This window comes from Aulonocara sp. 'chitande type north' Nkhata Bay, linkage group LG10 (assembly GCF_057382095.1).
Source record: "Aulonocara sp. 'chitande type north' Nkhata Bay isolate Kocher_YH1m ecotype deep benthic linkage group LG10, A_spYH_male_GT1.1, whole genome shotgun sequence".
Lineage (NCBI taxonomy): Eukaryota > Metazoa > Chordata > Actinopteri > Cichliformes > Cichlidae > Aulonocara > Aulonocara sp. 'chitande type north' Nkhata Bay.
Window position 1 is genome coordinate 2,454,206 of NC_141353.1, and position 21,011 is coordinate 2,475,216.

Here is a 21,011-nt window from a genome sequence, read left to right on the forward strand (position 1 = left end):
GCTACATGTGAACATTGCAGTTGTTGCATATGAGGTGTTGGGATTTGTGCAAGGCCCGAAACTTTCTCAAATAGAGTCATAGGTTGAAGTCAGATTACAACATTATACTGGCAACACTGTAAAAGAACGGAAGCAAAAACTGCAGGATTCATTTCATTTTTTAAACAGTACACTCCATACAGGCAGCACAAAATCAGCGGGAATTTCCTTCTTTTGTCTTCAGAGATGTAAAAGTAGTGTTAAGTAAGTCTCGCACCGTTACTGGTTACTTTTAGGATTATGATTTTGAATCCAAGCATTTCACCCATCATGGTTGTTTTTACTTATACTGTTAGGTACAGGAGCTGTACATGTGGTGCCTTTGGCTGGCTGAGCTGTGGTTTTCAAAACCCAACCATCTCCTGGAGCTGCTTTTAATTGTTGGCAAGGAATCATCCAAGTGTCTTCCTTCAGTGTCTGCCTTTCAGGCCGTCAGTACTAGTGATGGGTCGTTCGCGAACGAAATGGCTCTTAGAGCCGGCTCTTTGACGTGAACGACGCGAGCCGGCTCCTTATCGCGAGCCGTCACGTGGGTTTTCTTTTTTTTTTTCTTTCTCTCAGCCTCTCTCTCGCACTTTTTTCCCGCTTCACTCTGCACGCGAGCCTTGTGCTTTACGCTGGGCAGAGGGGGGAGGGGCGGTAGTTACACTCAGTAGCACAGGAACAGAGCCAGAGAGAGAGAAAGAGAGGCAGGGACAACAACATTAGAAAGGTATAGTAATCATCCACAACTATTTTCGGTTGCAGATGATAAAGGATTGAGAAAGTTTATTCATGCAGGTCCATATGACAGAGAATATGCATGTTCTTTTAGTTTTCATATTATAATTTATATTTAATTGTGTTGTGGTTTGCAGTGTTTTGTGTTCTTTTCACTTTAAATTTGTGAAAGGAAAAAGCTGAAAATTTAAATAGTTAAAACTTGAAATGTGAATAGTTGATTTTTGTATTAGATGATTTATTTATTACATTTTATGTGGAGTGAATAAATAAAAGTATATTTACGGTGGCCCCTAGAGACAAAGCACATACAAACTTCAAATCACGTACGAACTCTGAAGCATGTACAAACTCCAAAACACGTAAAAACACGTACAAACTCCAAAACACGTAAAAACTCCAAAAACACGTAAAAACACGTACAAACTCCGAAGCACGTAAAAACTCAGAAGCATATAAAAACTCAGAAGCACATAAAAACTCAAAACACGTACAAAAGACAACAGAAGTGCTCCAGGATGCTGGGCGCAGTGTTGAGCCTTTGTTATCTTGTGGCTACACAAGCCAGCAAGTACCAACGACCGGATTTGGTGTGTGGTAATAACAGGTAAATGAACTTTTTTTTAAATTATTTGAATATATATATGAGTGCCTGTGTATAAATACACAAACAATACACACATGCTTTCAATTGTGTAATTTAAGTGATCTAGTAGCTCTGCTTTGGAAGTTCAGTTCATGCTAGAAATGTGTTTTGGAGTTTGTACGTGTTTTGTCTCTAGGGGCCACCGCATATATTTATATATAAACATATATAAATAAAACCACTTGTTTTTACGTTAGTAATTCCTTTTGTGCATAATTTTATATTATTGTTAATAATAAATAAATTAAAGCAACAAAACAACCTGAAGAGCCGGTTCGGAGCCGAAAGAGCCGGCTCTTTTTAGTGAGCCGAACCGAAAGAGCCGGATCTCTAAAAAGAGCCGGAAATCCCATCACTAGTCAGTACTATTGAGAACAGTCTTAATGATCGTTTTAAAATTCTTAGATATATTTTTATTACCAAGTGAGACGTGAGAATAAATATGAGTGTGTGTGTGTGATTTATTGTATTATTAGAAATCACAGGTTAAAGGGTGTCTGGTTTTTTAATCTGAGTCCCAAATGATAAGAGTGTCTGTGAACTTTGGCAGGTGACTTTTATATCACATGGCACAATTCTGATATTTCCAAATGAAATAACTGACAGACTGGACAATGCCCTGCTCCTTTCAACACAGAGCAGGCAAGATATACTGTATGTGTGTACGTGTGTGATGAGCTGACAAAAATGCTGACTAAAGGACGAGCAGATGTGGGTAGAGAATAAGAAAGAGATCATCTTTAAATAAAGCAGTCTGCACGTAATATAGCGAGTCCCTTTTAACCTTGTCTTGTGTCCAACTCTACAAAGTACAACATGAATCAGAATTTAGATTTCTCTCTGGAAATTATGAGCTTGTCTATAGACTAATGTCAGCGTACCATTTAAAAATCCTGTATCTGTTATCAGGAGGCATTAACGCACATCAGACATTGATACTGTCAGCAAGACCTCTGCTGTCAGCACTGTGCAAAAGTCTTGAGTAATGCCTCGTTTCTTTATTTTATGCTTGCAAGGATCCAACCTTGTTGTAATTTCTAAAGTGCTCTTGAGCAATAGTTCTCCAGGCTTTCTGAGATCTATCAGTGTTTTTCATTTCTGTCTTGTCTGGACAGAACACTATAGTCACCGACTGGCCTCCCCACATCCTGTACCTGTACTGTGATGTAGTGTAAGATCATCTTGACAGAGAACAGAACAAAAGGCAGCCAACAGCTGAAGAAAAGTTTTGGGATGTCTGTCAAGAACCCTGCAGAACTATTCTCAAAGACTGCTTAAAGAATGACAATAAACACTCAGAGTTCAGGCTGTGCTGAAGAATAAAAGCAGTCATATCAAATATTGACTTTCAAGCTTGCAAGAATTCGAAAGACACTGTTTTTGCCTTATATGCTGCATTTCTCCGTCAATGAATAAAGAAATGAGGGATCAAGACAGTAATGATGCTAAACCACGTTTACACTTATAACAACATAATGGCTCTATATTAAAGCAGTGTAGTTGCTAAACTGGCTTATTTTAGGTTCCAAACAGCCCACTATTGAAAACACAAAGCATAGTATTAAACGAACAGTATCCCATGGAAGGCCTCGAACTGCTGAGCAGTTTAAGTTTAGTGTTGAATGAAGATGTGATGCAGCGTAGTGGCAAACATGTCTGTGGGAAAATGTTGCTGCCAATAAACTCAAAATGAGCTCATATTTCCTCTCTCCCGTCAAATAAACAAGAGGTTTAAATAATTATTCATCAGTTGCAAATCTCTGCAGTGGGATTTTTTTTTAAAATCTTACAAAGTGTTTCACGTTTCACAAAAGTCGAAACAGCAGAATTCACCAGTAATCCACCAGGCGTGATGATCCTGTTATTAGTCTTATCAGTGTAAAGTGATGAAAATTTAATGGGGCATGTTTTGTGCTTTGGAAACAGTCCTTGCCTGCTAAGTATGTTGTTAGTGTGTTGTAGATTGTACTCATACAGTACAGTAGACAATGCTTTCAATGTTTGTTTGGTCTCAAGCTGCCGTTAGGTGGGTGTGGGGTGTGAGTGAGGTCAGGATAACAACATTATTGACTTATTTTTGAAGACAGTGGTCAAAGTACAGAATCCTACAGGGCACATCTTATCTTTGTGGCTTTTAAGCGTCACGATCTAAATACTCATTAAAATATAACGTAATATTGGCTCTATCGTCCCAAATGAATTACAGCATTTTAAGAAATGAAAAGTTGCTTTAGAGCAGAGAGCTTACATGAGACCTTATTATATTAGGGGAGGAAGTCATATCTGTAGATAACGGGATATCTGTTCTACAGATTATTATTATTATATGAGAACAAGAAATTCTGCAACAGTCGGGGTAAGCAGGATGGATTATTGCAGGTGGTGCATAATTTCAGAATTAACTGTCACCACAGCAGAAAAAACTGGAGCTGAACACTCGAACTCCTCACACCACAATCAAAAGCCAGCCAGAGGTGGCACTGAAGAAAGAATAAACAATACTAAAGACTGTACTTTAAAAGTAGATTATTCCAGCGCTGCTGCTGCTGATGCTGTTGCCCTGAATTATTTCTCAACACTGACCTGATGTCAAGGACTATATAATTGATTAATCCAGAAGCTGTTATATTTCTTGGCTGGGTCCCTGTAGATATGCGATATCAGTTTTTGGATGAAGCACATTAGATACAAAGTGCAAGAGATTTTTTTTCTTTTTTACTGGAACAGACAGGAAATTATATTTAATTTGTTGAAGTCAAAAGAGGTAAAGCCAAAGAGCAAACATTAAAAAGCATGACTTCAGCAGGATCATGAGCTCAGACATGACTTCATTGAAATCTTCAGGCTCAATTGCTGCACAATCAAAGCTAAAGATCTAAAACAACACATCCAGCGTCCTATATGGTAATATGCCCCCATCGATATTACTATTTAAACTTCAAGTATCTTGTGCTATTTCATCTAAATGCCATTACATAGTAAACAGTAGATATTTTTACACTGTGATTTTGGTGGTTTACCTTCTCCACGGGTGGGCTCACATTTTCAGCTGTTTGCCAGCAGCTTTACTTTAGTCATGTGTCCTGCTGGGTCTGGCTTGGTGAGTATCTCTGCAGTGCCAAGTGCAGAGGATTTACCTGAGCGCTTTCTTGGACAGATGGCTGCCTCTGTAACCTGTTACACAATGCAACCCACAGCTGCCCGTGTTTGGAGTCATGTCATGACATATTGAGCACTTTTCAGTGCAGCAGGTTCAGTTCAGTTTTTTTTTTAAAGGTCTGATGTTGGTGATTTGGTTGCAGCATTGATACAGAGCACATTCCAGTTCACGAGAATAAAAGAATAAATACAATATTGTGGAAAAGTCAAAAGTGATATAAGTCTTTAAATCTTGCTTCCAAGGATTCTGAAAGCAAGATATAAGCTGATGTTTTCGGACATCAGCCGCCTTTTCATCCATTTTCAGTCACGCACTGTTTTTTTTCCCTTTGTTAAGCTCCTTAACACGGACCTATGCATCGTTCAAGCAAGAAAAAGGAATCTAACTCAAGGGATGAACCAGTGTTGTGTCTACACATGGTGAACAACTTAGATAAGTCAGTCATGGATTGGCCTGGACTTCATTACTGAACAAGTGTGGGATCATCTTGACAAAGAAACGGAGACGGCAGCATCCAAGGAAGAGCTTTGAGTCTCCGACAGGAAACTATAAGCTTCAGGCTGTGCTGAAGAACTCAGTCATAACAAATACTGACTTTCAAGTTCAATATAATTATTAGAACGTTTTCTTGTCTATTTTATTTCAATGTATGTTTGCACGTGTCAATAAATCGTTGCACATATTTCCCATTTTCCCAGCAAAATATAAAGGAATATAGCGCAAGACTTTTGCACAATACTGTACATAGATTACATATGTGTTAAATCTTAGATCTTAGGAAAATGATTCGCAGCTATAAATAGTTGCCGACTGCGTTTAAACAAGCGAGTAACTTAGCTTTGGCAATTTGGAGACAGAACATTGAACTCTGTATGCGGAGGGTGCAACATCTCTCGAATGATGTAAGGCCGGTGCAACTTCTTTTGCAAGAGTTGCTTTTGGCATCAGTCAATACCTACGACCCTGATATAAAGTAAGCAGCTTTATTAAAATAACTAAAAATTAAAAAGCAGCTTAAATATAGTAAAACTAATGATTTTAAGGTTTATAGCTATGAACAAATAATTTTAGACAAAAATAATAATAATAAAGAATAAAAGTTTAATTCGATTAAAAACAGACTTCCTTTCTAAAAAAAACAACAACAAAAAAACCCCCAAAACAAAACACTTTTTTTAAAATAAGGAGAAAGGGACCGTTTATTACTTGGCTTCTGGCCATAAAACAGCTGGACACATGTTTGTACACAGCTCCTCTGTCCCATGAGGCATGCTGAAGAGCTGTGGCACGAATGGTCAATACATGTTTTGAACAGGTCGCTGACCCACGTGACTGGCCTCATAAATACAGAGAGAGCAGCTCAGCGGCAGCACTGCTCCTCCACGTTACCTGCAGTCTTGCCTCCGCTTTGGTGTCCGCAGACTCCCGCAGTACCTCCTGGCTTCTTGCTCCTCCCCGCGCTGATTAAATGCCCGCTGGACTCTTCAGTCAGCTGCTGTTAAACGCAGTCATGACAGCGGAGCTGTAAGCTCGGAGCTCCTGATGTTTTAACTTATTTTATTATTGTTTAAAAAATAATTTCAAAGGTTTTTCGGGCACTTTGATCAGCCAACAAGAAGACTGAGCTATGAAAACCATACTTGCTGCATACTCGGGATTCATCAAAGGTAAGATGGTTATTTGGGGTCTTCAAAAGTGTCCCAAGGGCGTGAAGGAGCGAAACGAATAGGAACGCAAACAAGCCTGGAGTTTTGTTTTAATGCATGCAAAACAAAACGGGAGTTTAATACTTACTATGATAACAGAAATGAAATTAATAGGATATTGCTATGCTCAATCATCCTGGTAAATCAATCTCCAAAGGTTGATTCTGTTCATCTGGACACAGTGGGAGAAGCTCAAAATACTGTCTAAGAATTTTGCTATTATGTATTTTGCTAATCACGGTGTTTGATTTGTGTTCTGTGAATACTTATAACACGCTTCCACTCTGAATGGTCTTTGGTTGAGAGGAACTAAACTCAGGCTTTTAACCTAAACCACACAGTGACAGCTGCAAGTTAGCTCAAAGTTGATGGAATAATGACACACGGATGTAAGTGACCATACCTCTCATAATCGCATGCTTTCTGCATGCATCTTGCTTATAATTCGTGGGGTTATTGTGGGAATGGGGGTGGAGGAGTGGTAGTGGGGGGTTCCCTGTTGTGTTACTGTATCCAAACATGCCATTTGGTTTCTGTGTATCAAATATGATTCATAGCTTAAATCAGGGGTGCCCAATCCCGGTCCTCGAGAGCTACCGTCCTGCAGCTTTTAGATGCATCCTTGTTCCCACACACCTGAATCAAATGAATGGCTTGTTATCAGGCCTTTGCCAAACATGATGGCATGCTGTAGAGATCAAACCATTTGATTCAGCTGTGTTGGAGTAGGGATGCATCTAAAAGCTGCAGGACGGTAGCTCTCGAGGACCGGGATTGGGCACCCCTGGCTTAAATGAACACTAGAAACTATACGAACACTAGAAACTATACAAACACAAGCTGATGTGTCTATGTGGGCCTGTTATTGTGTTAATTACAAAACGTTGTGCTGTTTGCATTTAGAGGCGACTACTTGCATGTCCAATAATTCTAGCTGTTTAGGTCTAGGATGGCTCTTGAAAGCCAAGCACGTGGGCCCCCCTGTTGTGCCCCCTGTTCTCCAGGAGATCACACTGTTTGTTTGGTTTCAGCTTTTACCCACCAGTTTGATCTAGCTCTAAGCAGGCTGGTTTAACCATCACTGCTGAATTCCAGCCAACTTCTCTGCCACACATTTAAGCTGTGATAGTCTCAAGGACTCATAGCATCATAGTTTGCAGGCATTACCAGCCGAGCCCCGGTACCAGGTTATTTTCAGTGAGGACAGATGGGATTAGAGGACAGCGTTTTCCTGGAGTGCGAGAGCTTCTTATTGGCTCGCTGTGACACGGCCTCGACTCACGTTAGTTGCTTCTTAATGTTGCTTTGCGCTTCTTTCTCACACGTAGCTGCGTGGGTTCACTCTTTCAGCCTGGTGAGTAGCTGAGGCTGTGTAGTTTTGGACTCGCTGGAAATGTACTGTATTATTGATGTAGGACAGGTCGGTGCAATCCGTTCTGGAGTAAATCATTAACTCTTTGTTTTGATTGATGTCCACCTTTGGCTTTGTTTAACTCAAATCAACTCTAGGCAAGAATTTCTTCTGGGAAATGTTGACTAGATTTTTTTTTTTTTGCGTGATCTTTATCTCTTCCTTCTGTTTTTATACCTGATCCATTGATTTGTTTTTGTCTCAAGGCACTGGCTCCAGCATCCTCTCCGCTCTGCAGGACCTCCCCTCAGGGTTATGGCCCTGCACATCCAAGATGGAGAAGCATCTGCAGGTGATCTCTGTGATGCAGTGGGTCATCTCCTTCTTAGCCTTGGGTGAGTGAGAGAGTTGACTTATTAGTGTCACAAGTAAAGGAGGTCAGATCAGTCTTTAAAGTGAACACACACTCGTTGATGGCTTGTTGGCCTTCTTTCGTGTGATTACACCCTGATGATGGATTACCTTAACCCTTTGTGATGAATTCAGGTTTAACTTTAGTGACTATTTCCCCGTCTCCCCCCAGGTGCTGCCTGCACTGCATTACTGCTCTACATCTTCTGCACTGACTGCTGGCTGATTGCTGCCATTTATATAGCCTGGCTTATTTTTGACTGGAACACCCCAAAACAAGGCAAGCCACGAAAGATGTCAATTTAAAAACAAAACAAAACTGTTACCTAATGGTTTGAGTTTTGGCTGCACCGGACTATAGGTCTTAATGAGAGACTTTCTGGCACTGTGAACTAGTGTGGCGGTTTAACTAAAATAATTGCTTATAATTCTTGATTTTATTTTTATGATTTCATTTATTTGAAGTAACCAAAATGAGATTTGTGAAATGACAATGTTGAGATTTTAGGCACGTTTGATGAGGATTTCTGCATCCGGTGATAGAAAAGCTTTAGACTAATGCTATTTCCTCTGCCTTTTATTTTACTTTAATAAGCTTTACAAGTTCACAAATTGTTTTCATTAGTTAATTTTTTTTTTCAAAAGTTTAGTTTTTATTTTCATTTTGGTTAACTACATTTTTCCACATCTAGTTTTAATTTTAGTTTAGTTTTTGTTAACTATAATAACCTTGAGTCTTAGACAAAGAATTGCCCACCTGTTGGTGCCAAATTCTTTGAAATGACAGTTTAATCCGGCTAAAGAGTTTCTTTTTCTTTTTCATCATTTTAAAAATTTGTACTTTAGCTAACATGCTATAGATTGGCATGTTAGCTAAAGTATAGCATGCTAAAATGCTATACATTAGCATGTTAGACTACTAGCTTAGCTTATGTTAGCATGCTATATGTTAGCATGCTAAAATGCTATACATCAGCATGTTAGACTACTGGCTTAGCTTATGTTAGCATGCTGGTTTAGCTCAACACAGTGCTCTGCCGTGTACAGCCTTACTGTACCCCTAGCATGGCAGCACATGTAAACGTAGAGCTCAAGGGAATTTTGGGTAGTGCGGAAACTTATTATTCAGGCATATTCGGTTCATTTCTCAGCATCTTAATGAGAGGACAGTTGTTCGGATTATTTTGACTGGGTAATATTTGAAGACGTCACTCTGCACTTCCGGGCAAAACTAATTAAATGACAGATTAATAAACTGTATAATAAAAAACTAAGGTTGAATTGTTACGAAAAATTACGGTTAGTTCTATTTTTGTGCGCATGCTCTGAGTGACTCATGTGTAACTTTCTCCTCAGGTGGCAGGAGGTCCTCCTGGGTGAGGAACTGGACAGTGTGGACGTATTTCCGAGACTACTTTCCAATCAGGGTGGGTGAATGTGTCATCTTTGTGATGCTCCCTTGCTGACGCACTCATCTGTAATATAGGGAAATCTGGAGCTTTGCAGAGCGACGGTGGTGCCAGGACTCCAGGAAATGGGTCCTAAACATCTCCCTTATGTCAGATGAAGCTGCTCCTGTGTGAAATGTGTTTAGTTGTGCACGTTTAACATTACAGATAGGCTTATCGGGGCTGCATTGAGCCATCTGCTCTGTACTCTTACTTGTCCTGTGTTGATTAAGATGAGGGTATGATGTTGGCTTCAGACTTTGCCCCAGTTGAAGGTCTAAGAAGCAGTGCTAAGCTTTTCTCTCATCAGGTACTCCGCAGTGTAGGGGACAATAAAATCCTTGGTCAGGCTAAAGGGCTTTGTGTTGGATGGTACAGATGTTTAGTAGCTGTTCCTCACTATACTGTCACACAAGAAGTCAAAAGTCACGGTTAAAGCATGCTTAAAGGGAGGATAGCTGTCTTCTTACACATTACACAGTAGTCATAAAAATACAGGGCCAACGTTCCACTCTCTAACATCCAGGAGCAATATATATTTACTTATTTAATTTATTTATTAAACAAATATGTTGACGTCGGTCAGATCTTGAGAACAAAGAGCGCTAAATCCAGGGTGATGAACCAAGCATTCATTCTTTGTCATCTAGATGCTTCACTGTAGTTGGGCCTTTCTCATTGATGTCACCACCTCATGTTTAACACAGATGAAGCCACTGTATTAGTTATTCGCTCATGTGAAGCTGTTACATTCACAGTCAAAGTGAGGGATTTACTGTTTTTTGTACTTCAAAATATCCTGAAATTATCTACAAACACATGAGTTAGTCACAGGGCGAGTATTGATGATTTATGAGTTGGAAACAACCGGTCAAAGTCCGAGCCAACACTGAAGTTGAGGTGAGGACCGAAGGAAGTCCGAAGTGAGACTTGTTATGAAATGTGTTGCACGGATAGATGTGCAAGTCTGCTTCAATACTAGAATCAGGTACTCTTTTATATTACTGCTGCTCCTTCTTGAAACGAGTGACTCTCTTCTTCCTCCTTCTCTTTTCTTCTGCTTGGATCTGTACGAGGGGTTAAGTGCTGTGTTTGCTGCCCTAGTCCCACTGTAATCCTCCACATATGCCAGGTGGTCTCCTGCGCTGCCATGGAGAGCTTGAATGGGTTCTCCTGTGCTAATGTGATTACACAGCTGTTATTTTGGACTAGCTACTAATGGAGCTTTGTTTACACATTGTGATGGATCCAAGTCTGCACTGCACATCAGAGCACACTTTTCTTATGGGCCATGTTCACCTTTACAGCTTTATTGTGCAATGATGGGTTTGATGATAATGCTGACACATCACTGCTGTCAGCCTGAACAGGTGCACACTGGATCCTAATTTTATGATTGTATGTGCTGTCTGGCTGATAAGAGTGTCCTAGTTTTACTAAAGCAGTATACATCATACTGTGTGTGTGTGTGCAATGAATAATGGCTGTCTACACATCCATGTTCACATGTAGTGTTAAAAAATATACCTACAATAATGTTTACTATCGCCTGTCAGTGCGCCCGAGGGTGGCTGTGGCTACAATGTAGCTGCCATCAGCAGTGTGTGAATGGGTGGATGACTGGATGAGTAAAGCACTATACAAATACAGGCCATTTACCATATTGAAAATCACTAAAGTATACAGCTATGATCGTATATTGTTAACATTGTTACTGGAACCCATTTATGTTCTTCATATTTCAGGACTTTGCTTTACTGTCTTGGATTCTCATTCATGAATTGCTTTGTGTATAATTGAACCATCTTTGTTTTTGTTTTGTTTTTTTGTTTTTTTCCTTCATTCACAAACAAAAAGCTAGTAAATATTACAGTTCAGATGATGTCATAAGCTTCTTTTTACAGGATGCTTCTGCTGAACAGAAATATGGTTGGTGATTAAAGTTTGATAAAAGAGAAGCTAGTTCCTAAACTGTTGAGTAATCAGGCCGTGATCTTTGGAAACATGCGCTGCTGGTGAATGCTTCAATTTAAATTTTTCTTTTTGAGCTTCGAGCACCTCGAGCCAAATGCCATTTAGTTCACATCGCAGTGGTCTAGAATAAAGGTGCCCAGGGTGAATCTGACCCTTGTAAGCTATTAGACATCACAAATTCTTGAACACACCATTTCAGGCTAGCATTCTTGCTATTACGGCGCTGAACATTGGTCTCATTTCAGTATTTATTTATTTATTTTTTTGAGGGGAGGGGGTTCCACCTTTAATCACATTTATCATGCAGTGGCTTTAGTTTTCGTCTAAAGTCTGTTTCAGTTTTTGCACCTTATCCGTTTGATGCATGATAAAAGCAGAAAAATAAATCCATGTTCATCAAACTTTTGTCCTCGTCTGAGAATCGGTCTCACACTGTTTATCCACTCTTTGTCCTTTTTGTCCTGCAGCTAATTAAAACTCACGACCTGCTGCCCAGCCGGAACTACATCTTTGGCTACCATCCCCACGGCATCTTTTGTTTTGGTGGTTTCTGCAACTTTGGGACGGAGGCCACAGGCTTCTCTAAGAAATTCCCTGGCATCAAGCCTTCCCTTGCAACCCTAGCAGGAAACTTTCGTTTTCCCATCCTGCGAGACTATCTGATGTCTGGAGGTGAGATTTGACTGAAGAAGCCAGAAATTCTTGTTTGAATTCTTAAAATGTCAAAATAAGTGATAACTAGCGCTGGGAGAGCTGACCTTTGTCCTGCTGCGGCTTCAGTTGACATCGATCGACTGATTCTGAGCTTCATCTGTTTGGAGGGCCTGGTTGCTCTTCAGGCTTCATTTTTGCCCCTTACATGTGGAATAAGTTCTTGTTTTCTTTTTTGAATGTTTAACATTTCTTCTGCATATTGGTGGATTTTGCCTAATGCACAATATGGTATAGAAAGCATACAAAAGGCTGGTGTGTAACTCGTACAGAGACCTAAAACTCAGTGAATCTGAGTTGTAATGAGCAGTTTACCTACATTTTGCCCCCCCACAGGTATCTGCCCTGTGAACAAGAACTCCATCGACTACCTGTTGTCACAGAATGGGACGGGAAATGCTGTGATTATCGTTGTCGGAGGGGCAGCCGAGTCTCTGCAGTGCACACCCGGCTTGAATTCTGTCACCCTGAAGAATCGTAAAGGCTTTGTTAGGCTAGCGCTGCGGAAAGGGTGAGTCGGCTGCGCATTTTCAGACACGAGCACGTGTGGTTTTCACTGACCCGCACAATATGTTGTTGAATGGGAAAATGTAATTCCCTGAGCTGCGGCACCTCACGGGAATAACAAAATCCTAGATTATTATACCCAGAAAGGCCACATGCTTGCAAAGAGAGAGCTGCTAAATCATTCTATGAATGTGCAGTGTTGTCCCTGCTCAGCTCCTCGTGACATATAGTTCACTTTCAGGGGCTGGGCAGTTTGAGCTCCCCCCTTGGCTATGCGTTAATGAGACAGACTGCAGCGTGAAGGGCCCTCGGTTTATCTCACCAGCCCAAACAAGCCCATTCCTTCACAAATACAGCCGAGGATTATCATATCAGTGGGTGCACCCTATCCAAAGAAGCTTAGAACGCGCTGGAAAAGACACGCAGTTATGCAGACCTTTATTCGTTACAATTAGGCTAGCACAGCAGCTGATGTAAGCCTCAAATGTGAATTTGGGTCACTTTGGATTGATTTTGTGGAACTTCTAAGGCTTTGTTTCAGTGCTTATGAAATAGAGACGATGTTGCAACCAGCTGAATGATGTGTTGTGTCGTCACAAAACAAGTGTCCGCTTTAACAAATATATTTATTGTTTATTTTTGGTCAAAGGGATTGATGCTCTGATTGTTTCTTCTAAAATACTGGATGGAAAACCAGATTGAATCTTTCACAAACAGCTGGAAAAAATCTCTCTCTAAAAACGACTGATTCTGTGGTCTAAAAACGGCCCCTGCAAACCTTCAGACTCTAGCTTAGTTACAGATCAGGGTGGATTTAAGAAATTTCCCGATCACATAACACCTTCCACAGTTGTTATACAAAAACGTGGCTGCTCCTCCCCACAGGGACATTGAATGCTTTTTACAAACTGTCCGTGTTCCTTGCACCGATTCCTGATGGTGCACATTGCACCATAAATCCAAACCTGTTGGCTATTTTTGAATATTTGGTAAACTGAAGCTGGCCGTTCAGGCAAGTAGAGACATGTAAGGAACGTGGTGGTTATCACACGTGTGCAACGCTTCAAACTCTGTTCTTATTACTGCTTTTAAAACCAGGAGATTCACAGATAACCATATAATATAACCATAAAACCACATTTCTGGTCATGTGAACAACAACTGCAAAGCTTCAGCAAGAGGACAGTGAACAAATATTTGTTTATTAACTGACATTTTTCTCAAATAAGTCTCAATGACCTTTTATGTGTTCTAGATGTTTCGCATAGATGTGTTGTTCTTTTTCACGGTCGGGCAGGTGTGTTGAGTCACTTGCTTTGTTCCCTCAGGGCTGATCTGGTTCCAGTCTATTCCTTCGGCGAGAACGACGCCTACAAGCAGGTGATCTTCGACGAGGGGACCGTCTGGAGGTCTCTGCAAAAGAAGTTACAGAAGATGTTGGGCTTTGCCCCGTGCCTTTTCTTTGGAAGCTCCTGGGGCATTGTGCCTTTTTCCAAGCCCATCACTACCATAGGCAAGTTTGTCTCGTGTTTGCTTTGACTGTACGGTACAGATTAGTTTTCTCTGACCTCGACATGGCTGTGTTACTAAAGTTTTTGTAGGACAGTGACCAACCAAACAGTTCATAGGACACAGTCAATATTTGCTCAACTGTTTGTTTTAACTGTTTGTCTCCTGTGTTTTTCTTTTTTAATAGTTGGGGAGCCAATCACTGTGCCAAAAATTGAGGATGCATCAGAGGAAGCGGTGGATCTCTACCATGCAATGTACATCAAGTCCCTCCAGTGCCTTTTTGACAAGTACAAGACCCGCTTTGGTCTGAAAGAGAGTGACATCCTGCACATCCACTAGGAAGATGACGGGTCGCTGCTAATGGCCCGAACTGTGCATCTCCAAACCCCTCGCCTCGTCTTCGTTTCGTCACCTTCGTCATCGCACCTGGGTGCCTAGATTATCTCTGGACTGCAGATGACACATTTTGCATGTTTACTGAAGAAACCTTTGCTCACTGCGCCATCTCACACACACGCATAGTGCTTTCTCAGGCAATGGCAGGTTTAATGAATGGTGGCCTTTCCCAGCTGCTCTTGTCTGGTTGCCCACAGTGCCTCATCAGTGCCTTTTTTTTCCCCTCCCAGTTTTCTTTTAAAACTTGGGCGTCACGTTTTAACTGCTTCTTTCAGGCAGTGGTCGCTAAGCTCCACTAGATGGAGCCAGAAGGTAACTTGCAGGACTTCTTCCTGAGCTCCTTTACAACTCTACACGCTGAACGCACAAACAATGCAAATGAAAGGTACCACTTTATCACTGGGTAGTGCCCAAAGATTAATCGAGCCAAAGACATATGATGTCCACAGACATGTGGTGATTCCTGCTGGTTAAAGGCCGAAAGTGAAGGAATTCTACCAGGTATGGTGAATGCACAAACGCATAAGACATAAGACATAAGCCTTACAGTGTTAATTGAATTCTGTAGCAAGGAAATGCCTATTTTAGTGCATTTGTCTCAACAAATATTTCTGGTGCACTTTTGATGTTTTACATCACCCTCTGAGGTTTTAGTCTCAAAGATCCCCCCCCAAGACAGGCACTGCTCTGCTTGGCTTATTTCTTTTTCTTTTTTATGTTCATACTGGTGACAGGGTTTCTATCTGGGTGGATACATTTAATGTATGCAGTGTAAACTACGTGATTTCTTGTAACTTAAGTGTCTTGGAAGGTTTTGAGCTGTAGTTGAAAAGGATAAAATGGTTTTGTGGGTGAAAATCCTGATGTTTGCGGGTGAAGATGGATGGATGGAATCCTGATGTTTGATGATTCCAGTTTACAGTGAGTTTTATAAAAAATCTTTCAGGGGAATCATTTAAAATAAGCAAGCGTGCGTCATGTCGATGGGAATAAAGTGTAACAGAATTGGCTGAATTTACAGATGCAGTTTTCACTGGTTTGAGCATTGTGACGACTACTATGGAGCAGTGTGATACCTGTGCAATGGATTTGCAAGCAATAAGCAGCGAGACTTGTCTGTGTGATGAGTTGCATAATCTTTCTGCTGATGTTTAAATTAAACTTTTGTAAGTTTTCAGAAAAAAAGTGTGGTGTGTCTTTGAAGTCTTTCCCACATTTATGTCAATGTTTTACTAAATCTGAGTCTTATGTATGTGCTGTGTAGGGAGCACGCCCACCAAATATATGCTTTGTTTTGAACAGTATTTGGCTGGAGAGTATTTAATATTATCCACAATTCTCTTATCAGCAAAAACTTTCAAAGTCCAGCTGGGCCATACAGTATACCTCTGAAACCACAATTTACCTCTATGGGAGGAAAAAACCTCCCTTTCATCCCTCCCTGCAGGTGATATAGATGTGATCCTCAAGCTCGCGTTCTCTACCAGAGACCTGGGAGTTTAGGGCTCTGTGCCGTACTTTGTCTGTTCCTCTGGACTGACACCTCTGATGTTATACCTGGAGTTTTCTGGAGCCACTCTTCCAATTTCAGGGTTACAGCTCCTACTGCTGCTAATTACCACTGGGACCATTTTAAACTTTAGCTTCCACATCTGCTGGTGCTATGCAAATAAAACTGAACTGAATATTTTTGAGGATTATTCCACCCCATTTAAAAACGATCAACATGAAAAGTGACCGTGTAAATGTTAATTGTATGTTTTCCATTTTATGCACTAACCATATACACTCTTGTGTATGTCATGTTTTGAAATTGTTAAACCTACAACGGAATGATAAACATTGTATCTACTGCTTATGGAGTCGTTGCCTTGTTTTCAGAAGTGAAACTGAAAATGTTTGAGGAATAAAGCCTGTGCGCAAAGTTCATTTAAGGTTTTCCATTATTCAGTTTCTGTTAGTTATACTTGTTCTTATGGCCTTTTTTAGTGCGGTCATTAGTTAATTTGACTTTAGTCTCAGAAAGCCTTAATAAAGACAGGAAGTACTCTGGCTCCTTTTATCAGCTGGAAAAAAAAATATGACAGGAGCAACACATCTCAGTGCAAAACGCAATTATTTCACTTTATATGCCTTGTATTCCTATTTATCTGAATTACAACCTTGTTAATTATTATTATTATTTGCTACTGGTTCTCTTTTATATGACTTTATTAAAACATCTTCAACATTATTAAAAAACCAATAAGAACACATCAAGTGTATGACTAGTCCATCGAGAACGTCCATTTTTATTTTCCCTAAGTTCTTTTACATTTTAACGTTTTTTGTCAAGGTGACAACGTGGATAGATAGGAGCTACTTTTGGTCGTTATCTGACTGCAGCCTTCAGTCTCCTGGCCCTGTAGAAGCGCAACTATTTAATGTGGCTGATACAGCCCCCTAGTGGTTGCTTAATGTTCTGCAGTCAGTGTGAATGAAGCTGAAATAACTGACTGTGCTGCTCACATGTAGGTGGTGGATTTACAAGTCATCGTACTTAAAGATGAATTTCAACTTTACACTACTGAGTTACACGCAAAACACAAGACCAGAATCTAAATTGGCATGCAACGTTAAGAGAGGCCTAACAAATATAACATCGACTAATTTGCTAATATGTTAAATATGTGTGTGTTTAAGTTTTACATTGCCTAAGCTACCCGCGTATTCTGCAGTTAGTTCCTGTCTCTATTTGTGTATTCGTATTATACTGTCTGTGATTTGAAAGTTAGCGAAAAAAGTTCATATCAGTTTGCATATACATTTTAAATGCTTTGGTCGCTGGCTGTCTTTGTACCAGTAGAGATTATGAGATCAGTGCTACCGTTTAAACTGTCACCTGCATGTCACGCTGTACCATACAACTTCCTCATATTTTGCAGCTTTGACAGAATTCAACGGATGCTCGTCCCCTCCAGGGAGACAAACAGATGATACCGCCAATAGAAACGCGAATTTTCACGACCAGGCACCGCCTTTACGCGACGGATATTGGTTTGAGCCAATCAGCAACTGAAGTTCCGCGCCTCCTCTCCGTAGACGGATTTCCGAACGTAGCGAAATAGCCGAGAGTTTGTTTACGTCCTGTTGGTTAGCTGACAGCTGTTGTAGCGCTTTCCTCACAGAAACACTCGTGTCTGCATGTCTTTGTTAGTTTTCCGGAACTTCGTCAACTTTTAGCCAAGTGTCGTGAATGTCTGAGATGGGATGCTTTATTGAATGAGGGGCTGCTGCTAGATGCCGACAGGAGGATGAACTCCATCACCGGTCGGGTTCTTGCTATCCCCGCCGCCTCTGTCACCAACTCTGGAGCTTCAGCCTCTCGAGCCCTACATGTGGAGCTCACATCCCAGCAGGTAAATGCAAATCCCATGAGCTTTCGTTGTCATCACACTCATTCAGGTGAACTCGGGAAAACTTGGACCGGGCTCCCATATTGTGTTATGTACTAGTTTGTAACTGCTGCCCGGAGGTCCACAGCAGGCCTGGCAGGCTAGCTAGCTAGCAGTTGCTAGCTTGCAGTTAGCTAGCCCGTTGGAAATAAATGGAAGTGTGTCTGACTCGCCAGACACGCCGAAACCAGTTAGGTCGCAGTTTGGCTTTTGGAGCCTAGCCTTTTCATGGTACTGCCATATCGCATTATTTTTCTACATATTTATGTACAAAGCTGCTTCTGCTAATGGTAACTTAACTTGGCGTCATGTCAGCACGCAGGTGACAGCTAAGTAAAATCAGCATACAGCGTGTCATTATTTTGACACTAAACGCTCTCGTACGGCTGCTTTAATGTGATTTGAAGCATTTCAAGACTGAATGCGTTATTGGTCCGTTCAACCCCGGGGATTAAGTGGAAGACTTTTAAATTCCGTGCTTTCATTCATTTGACATGTAGGCTTCTCTCGTTGTGATTACGTACCTTAAACCGGAACTAAGTCTCCTACCGACAGATCTCCGTCAGTGTTTACTGGCTGGGTATTATTTGTAGTAGAAAACATGTTGTTTTCAAATATCTTTATTAGGGTTGAGATAAATGACACTTCCTCGCTTCAGTGAGCCAGAGGTCTGTGTGCTGCAGGAACCTCTTGGACTTGTTTCAACTGTTATCCTGCTTCAGACCACTAAACTGAACATTAGGAACCAAAATATGGAGTTAACCTACAGCATAAAATGAATCCTCAAACTTAAATCTTCTACTACTACTATTACTTAATGGTAGTTAAACCTCGCAAATGTGTATTGACATTTGCAAATTCTTGGGATTCATAACGTGGGTGTCACTGATGCACCATTAGATTTTCTTTTCTCAGTGAAATGACAGACAGTATAATGTATTTACACCACTAAGTGTAACTCTTTTCTCCCCCAGATAGGTGCTGGATCGATTAGATGGACACTTTGATAATGCAATTTGGAATGATTCAAACTATGTCCTCATTTTAGTACTATCGACATATTCCAATCTTATCCTGTATACTGGGTGTTTTTGTTTTTACTTTGGGAAACCACAAGTCTCTGATATGCAGTTTTTTGAGGGTGGTGTGTAAGTAAAATCTTTTACTTAAACTGCAGCTAAATACACACATTACTTGCTCTTTAAAGAATCAGTATACCAATTTGTTGTTTACGCTTATCTGTGAACTCTGGCCATGCAAATAGTTGGGTTTTTCTATCTCTTAATCGTGTGCAGTTACTGCATTACAGTGGAAACCAACTGGCTTTGTGTTTGGGCCATAAATTGCTAAAAAGTATCAGAGATTTCATTTAAAACACTTTTCCTTTGTATTTGTTTAATTAACATGGGTCCTCTTGTTTATCTGTGATCTCATTAAAAAACCTGATGATGACCTCTTAATGCAGGCTATATGCACATTCATTTTAACCACATGAGACCTAGATGGATAAATACCTTTGTCATGATGAGAAAATTGGATTGCAGAAACCACGTGGCATTTCCATACACCAACAAAGAATAAACACATCAGCATAAAAGCATACAATACATCAAGACCCTTTCATTGGACCTTACAGGATGATTTGTCCAAACTAGCTGGGAAACGTACGTGTTTCCCATGTTTAAAAATTGAACTGGTAAATGGACTGGTACTTGTATAGTGCCTTTCCACTCACTTTGAGCACTCAAAGCACTTTCTGCTACAAGCCTCATTCACCCAATCAAATGCATCCAAACCCTGTTTTTATCTATACCTAAACGCTTTATGCACTCTTAACATTCACACACACCCTGATGGATGCATTGGGAACAACTTGGGGTTCAGTATATTTCAAAATATGAACTGCGGATTGATCCAACAACCTTGTTATTGGTACCCTCTACATCTGTTGCTACAAATGCTCTATTAAGTGCCGTGAGGAATAAATTACAGTTTGGCCTGTGTTTTGTAAGCACAGGGGGTAATAGCGCCACCCAGATGGTTTCACTTTAAAAGAAGAGGCAAATGGATGCCTCTCGTCACCCACAACAGTATTTGCCTAACATCTAACACCATAACTATAAATGCGTTCCTAACTCTGTAATGCAATTCACTTCATGCTGTTACTGTCTTTCTTACAGATTTTTAGTGTTCCTCAGAGGGATTTCCAAACCAACAAAAGATTAAGAAAGTCAGAACACTTTCAGTAAAAGCACAGTAGAACATGTGGAGCATTTTAGAGCCCGCTTTGAAAGATACAAGTTTCCTTGAAAAGTTCTTTACATGTGGTCAAGAATAACCCCTAGGTACTGATATTCAGTCACAGACTGGATCAGCTGTTTGGTGATAGTGTGCTGGGATGATTGTTGCCCCCTGAAATCTTTGCTGCGTTGAGAACAAGGCCTGACCTCACAGCATTTAATGAAATGGTCCGGATCTGGTCCCTGCTGTTCCTTTCTATCATGTAGGAGATTCACTGAAGTGGTAGTAGTGTTTGTGCAGGAATTGGTGTACCAAATAAACAACACAAGAGAGAAAACACAGTCCTGAGGGGAGCCTGTGGAAGTTGTCAGTTTGTCTGAAAGTAAAGTTCCTACTCTGGTTTAACTACCAGGGAAATCCTTGATCTCGAAAGCTAAACAAGACAGAAGTGAAAATTCTGTTTCCCTTTTATCTGTTAAAATACTCAGTAAAACTGTTAAAAGTAGAGGTGGGAATCACCAGACACCCCACAATACAATATCATCACAATACTTGACTCACAATACGATATATTGGGATTATTACTTTTTTTAAACATGTTGTGATATGCTCTGTCAAGCTAAGTGTGTCCAGTGTTGCATGGTTTTCTTGGTTGCACTGATTTCATGTATGTTTGCTCAGCTAACCTTCCTGAAGGATGATGGTGCATGAGATTAACCCTCTTGTTTGTAGTATTCCCAGAGTATTTTATTTAA

The 21,011-nt window shown here is 40.5% G+C and overlaps 2 protein-coding genes across 3 annotated transcripts in view; both read left to right on the forward strand.

Moving 5' to 3' along the window:
• The first annotated feature begins 730 nt into the window (after nt 1-730).
• Nucleotides 731-15,766, forward strand: dgat2 (diacylglycerol O-acyltransferase 2). Of its 2 annotated transcripts, none has more exons than XM_086307788.1 (8): nt 731-751; nt 7,889-8,017; nt 8,206-8,313; nt 9,390-9,460; nt 11,923-12,127; nt 12,503-12,677; nt 14,002-14,186; nt 14,370-15,766. In XM_086307788.1, exons 2-8 carry the CDS (start codon nt 7,957-7,959, stop codon nt 14,522-14,524), a joined length of 960 nt encoding a protein of 319 aa, XP_086163914.1. In that variant the 5' UTR covers nt 731-751; nt 7,889-7,956; the 3' UTR covers nt 14,525-15,766. The 2 variants fall into 2 exon arrangements, with proteins under 2 accessions (XP_086163914.1, XP_086163913.1); XM_086307787.1 differs by lacking the exon at nt 731-751 and adding an exon at nt 5,928-6,232.
• A 1,814-nt stretch (nt 15,767-17,580) lies between these two features.
• The window catches only part of uvrag (UV radiation resistance associated gene), a 92,509-nt gene continuing 89,078 nt past the window's right edge, over nt 17,581-21,011 (forward strand). The window contains exon 1 of the mRNA XM_086307790.1: nt 17,581-17,979. Within this exon, the coding sequence (XP_086163916.1) occupies nt 17,875-17,979 (105 nt within the window). The 5' untranslated portion in view covers nt 17,581-17,874. The remainder of the gene's footprint in view (nt 17,980-21,011) is intronic.

What these genes read in the sequence shown, in the direction of transcription:
- dgat2 (XM_086307787.1), top strand. Translation starts at nt 6,193, where the DNA reads ATGAAAACCATACTTGCTGCATACTCGGGATTCATCAAAG. An exon ending in CTGGAACACCCCAAAACAAG is followed by an intron (nt 8,314 to 9,389) that starts GCAAGCCACGAA and finishes CTTTCTCCTCAG; the next exon opens with GTGGCAGGAGGTCCTCCTGG. An exon ending in CAAGCCCATCACTACCATAG is followed by an intron (nt 14,187 to 14,369) that starts GCAAGTTTGTCT and finishes CTTTTTTAATAG; the next exon opens with TTGGGGAGCCAATCACTGTG.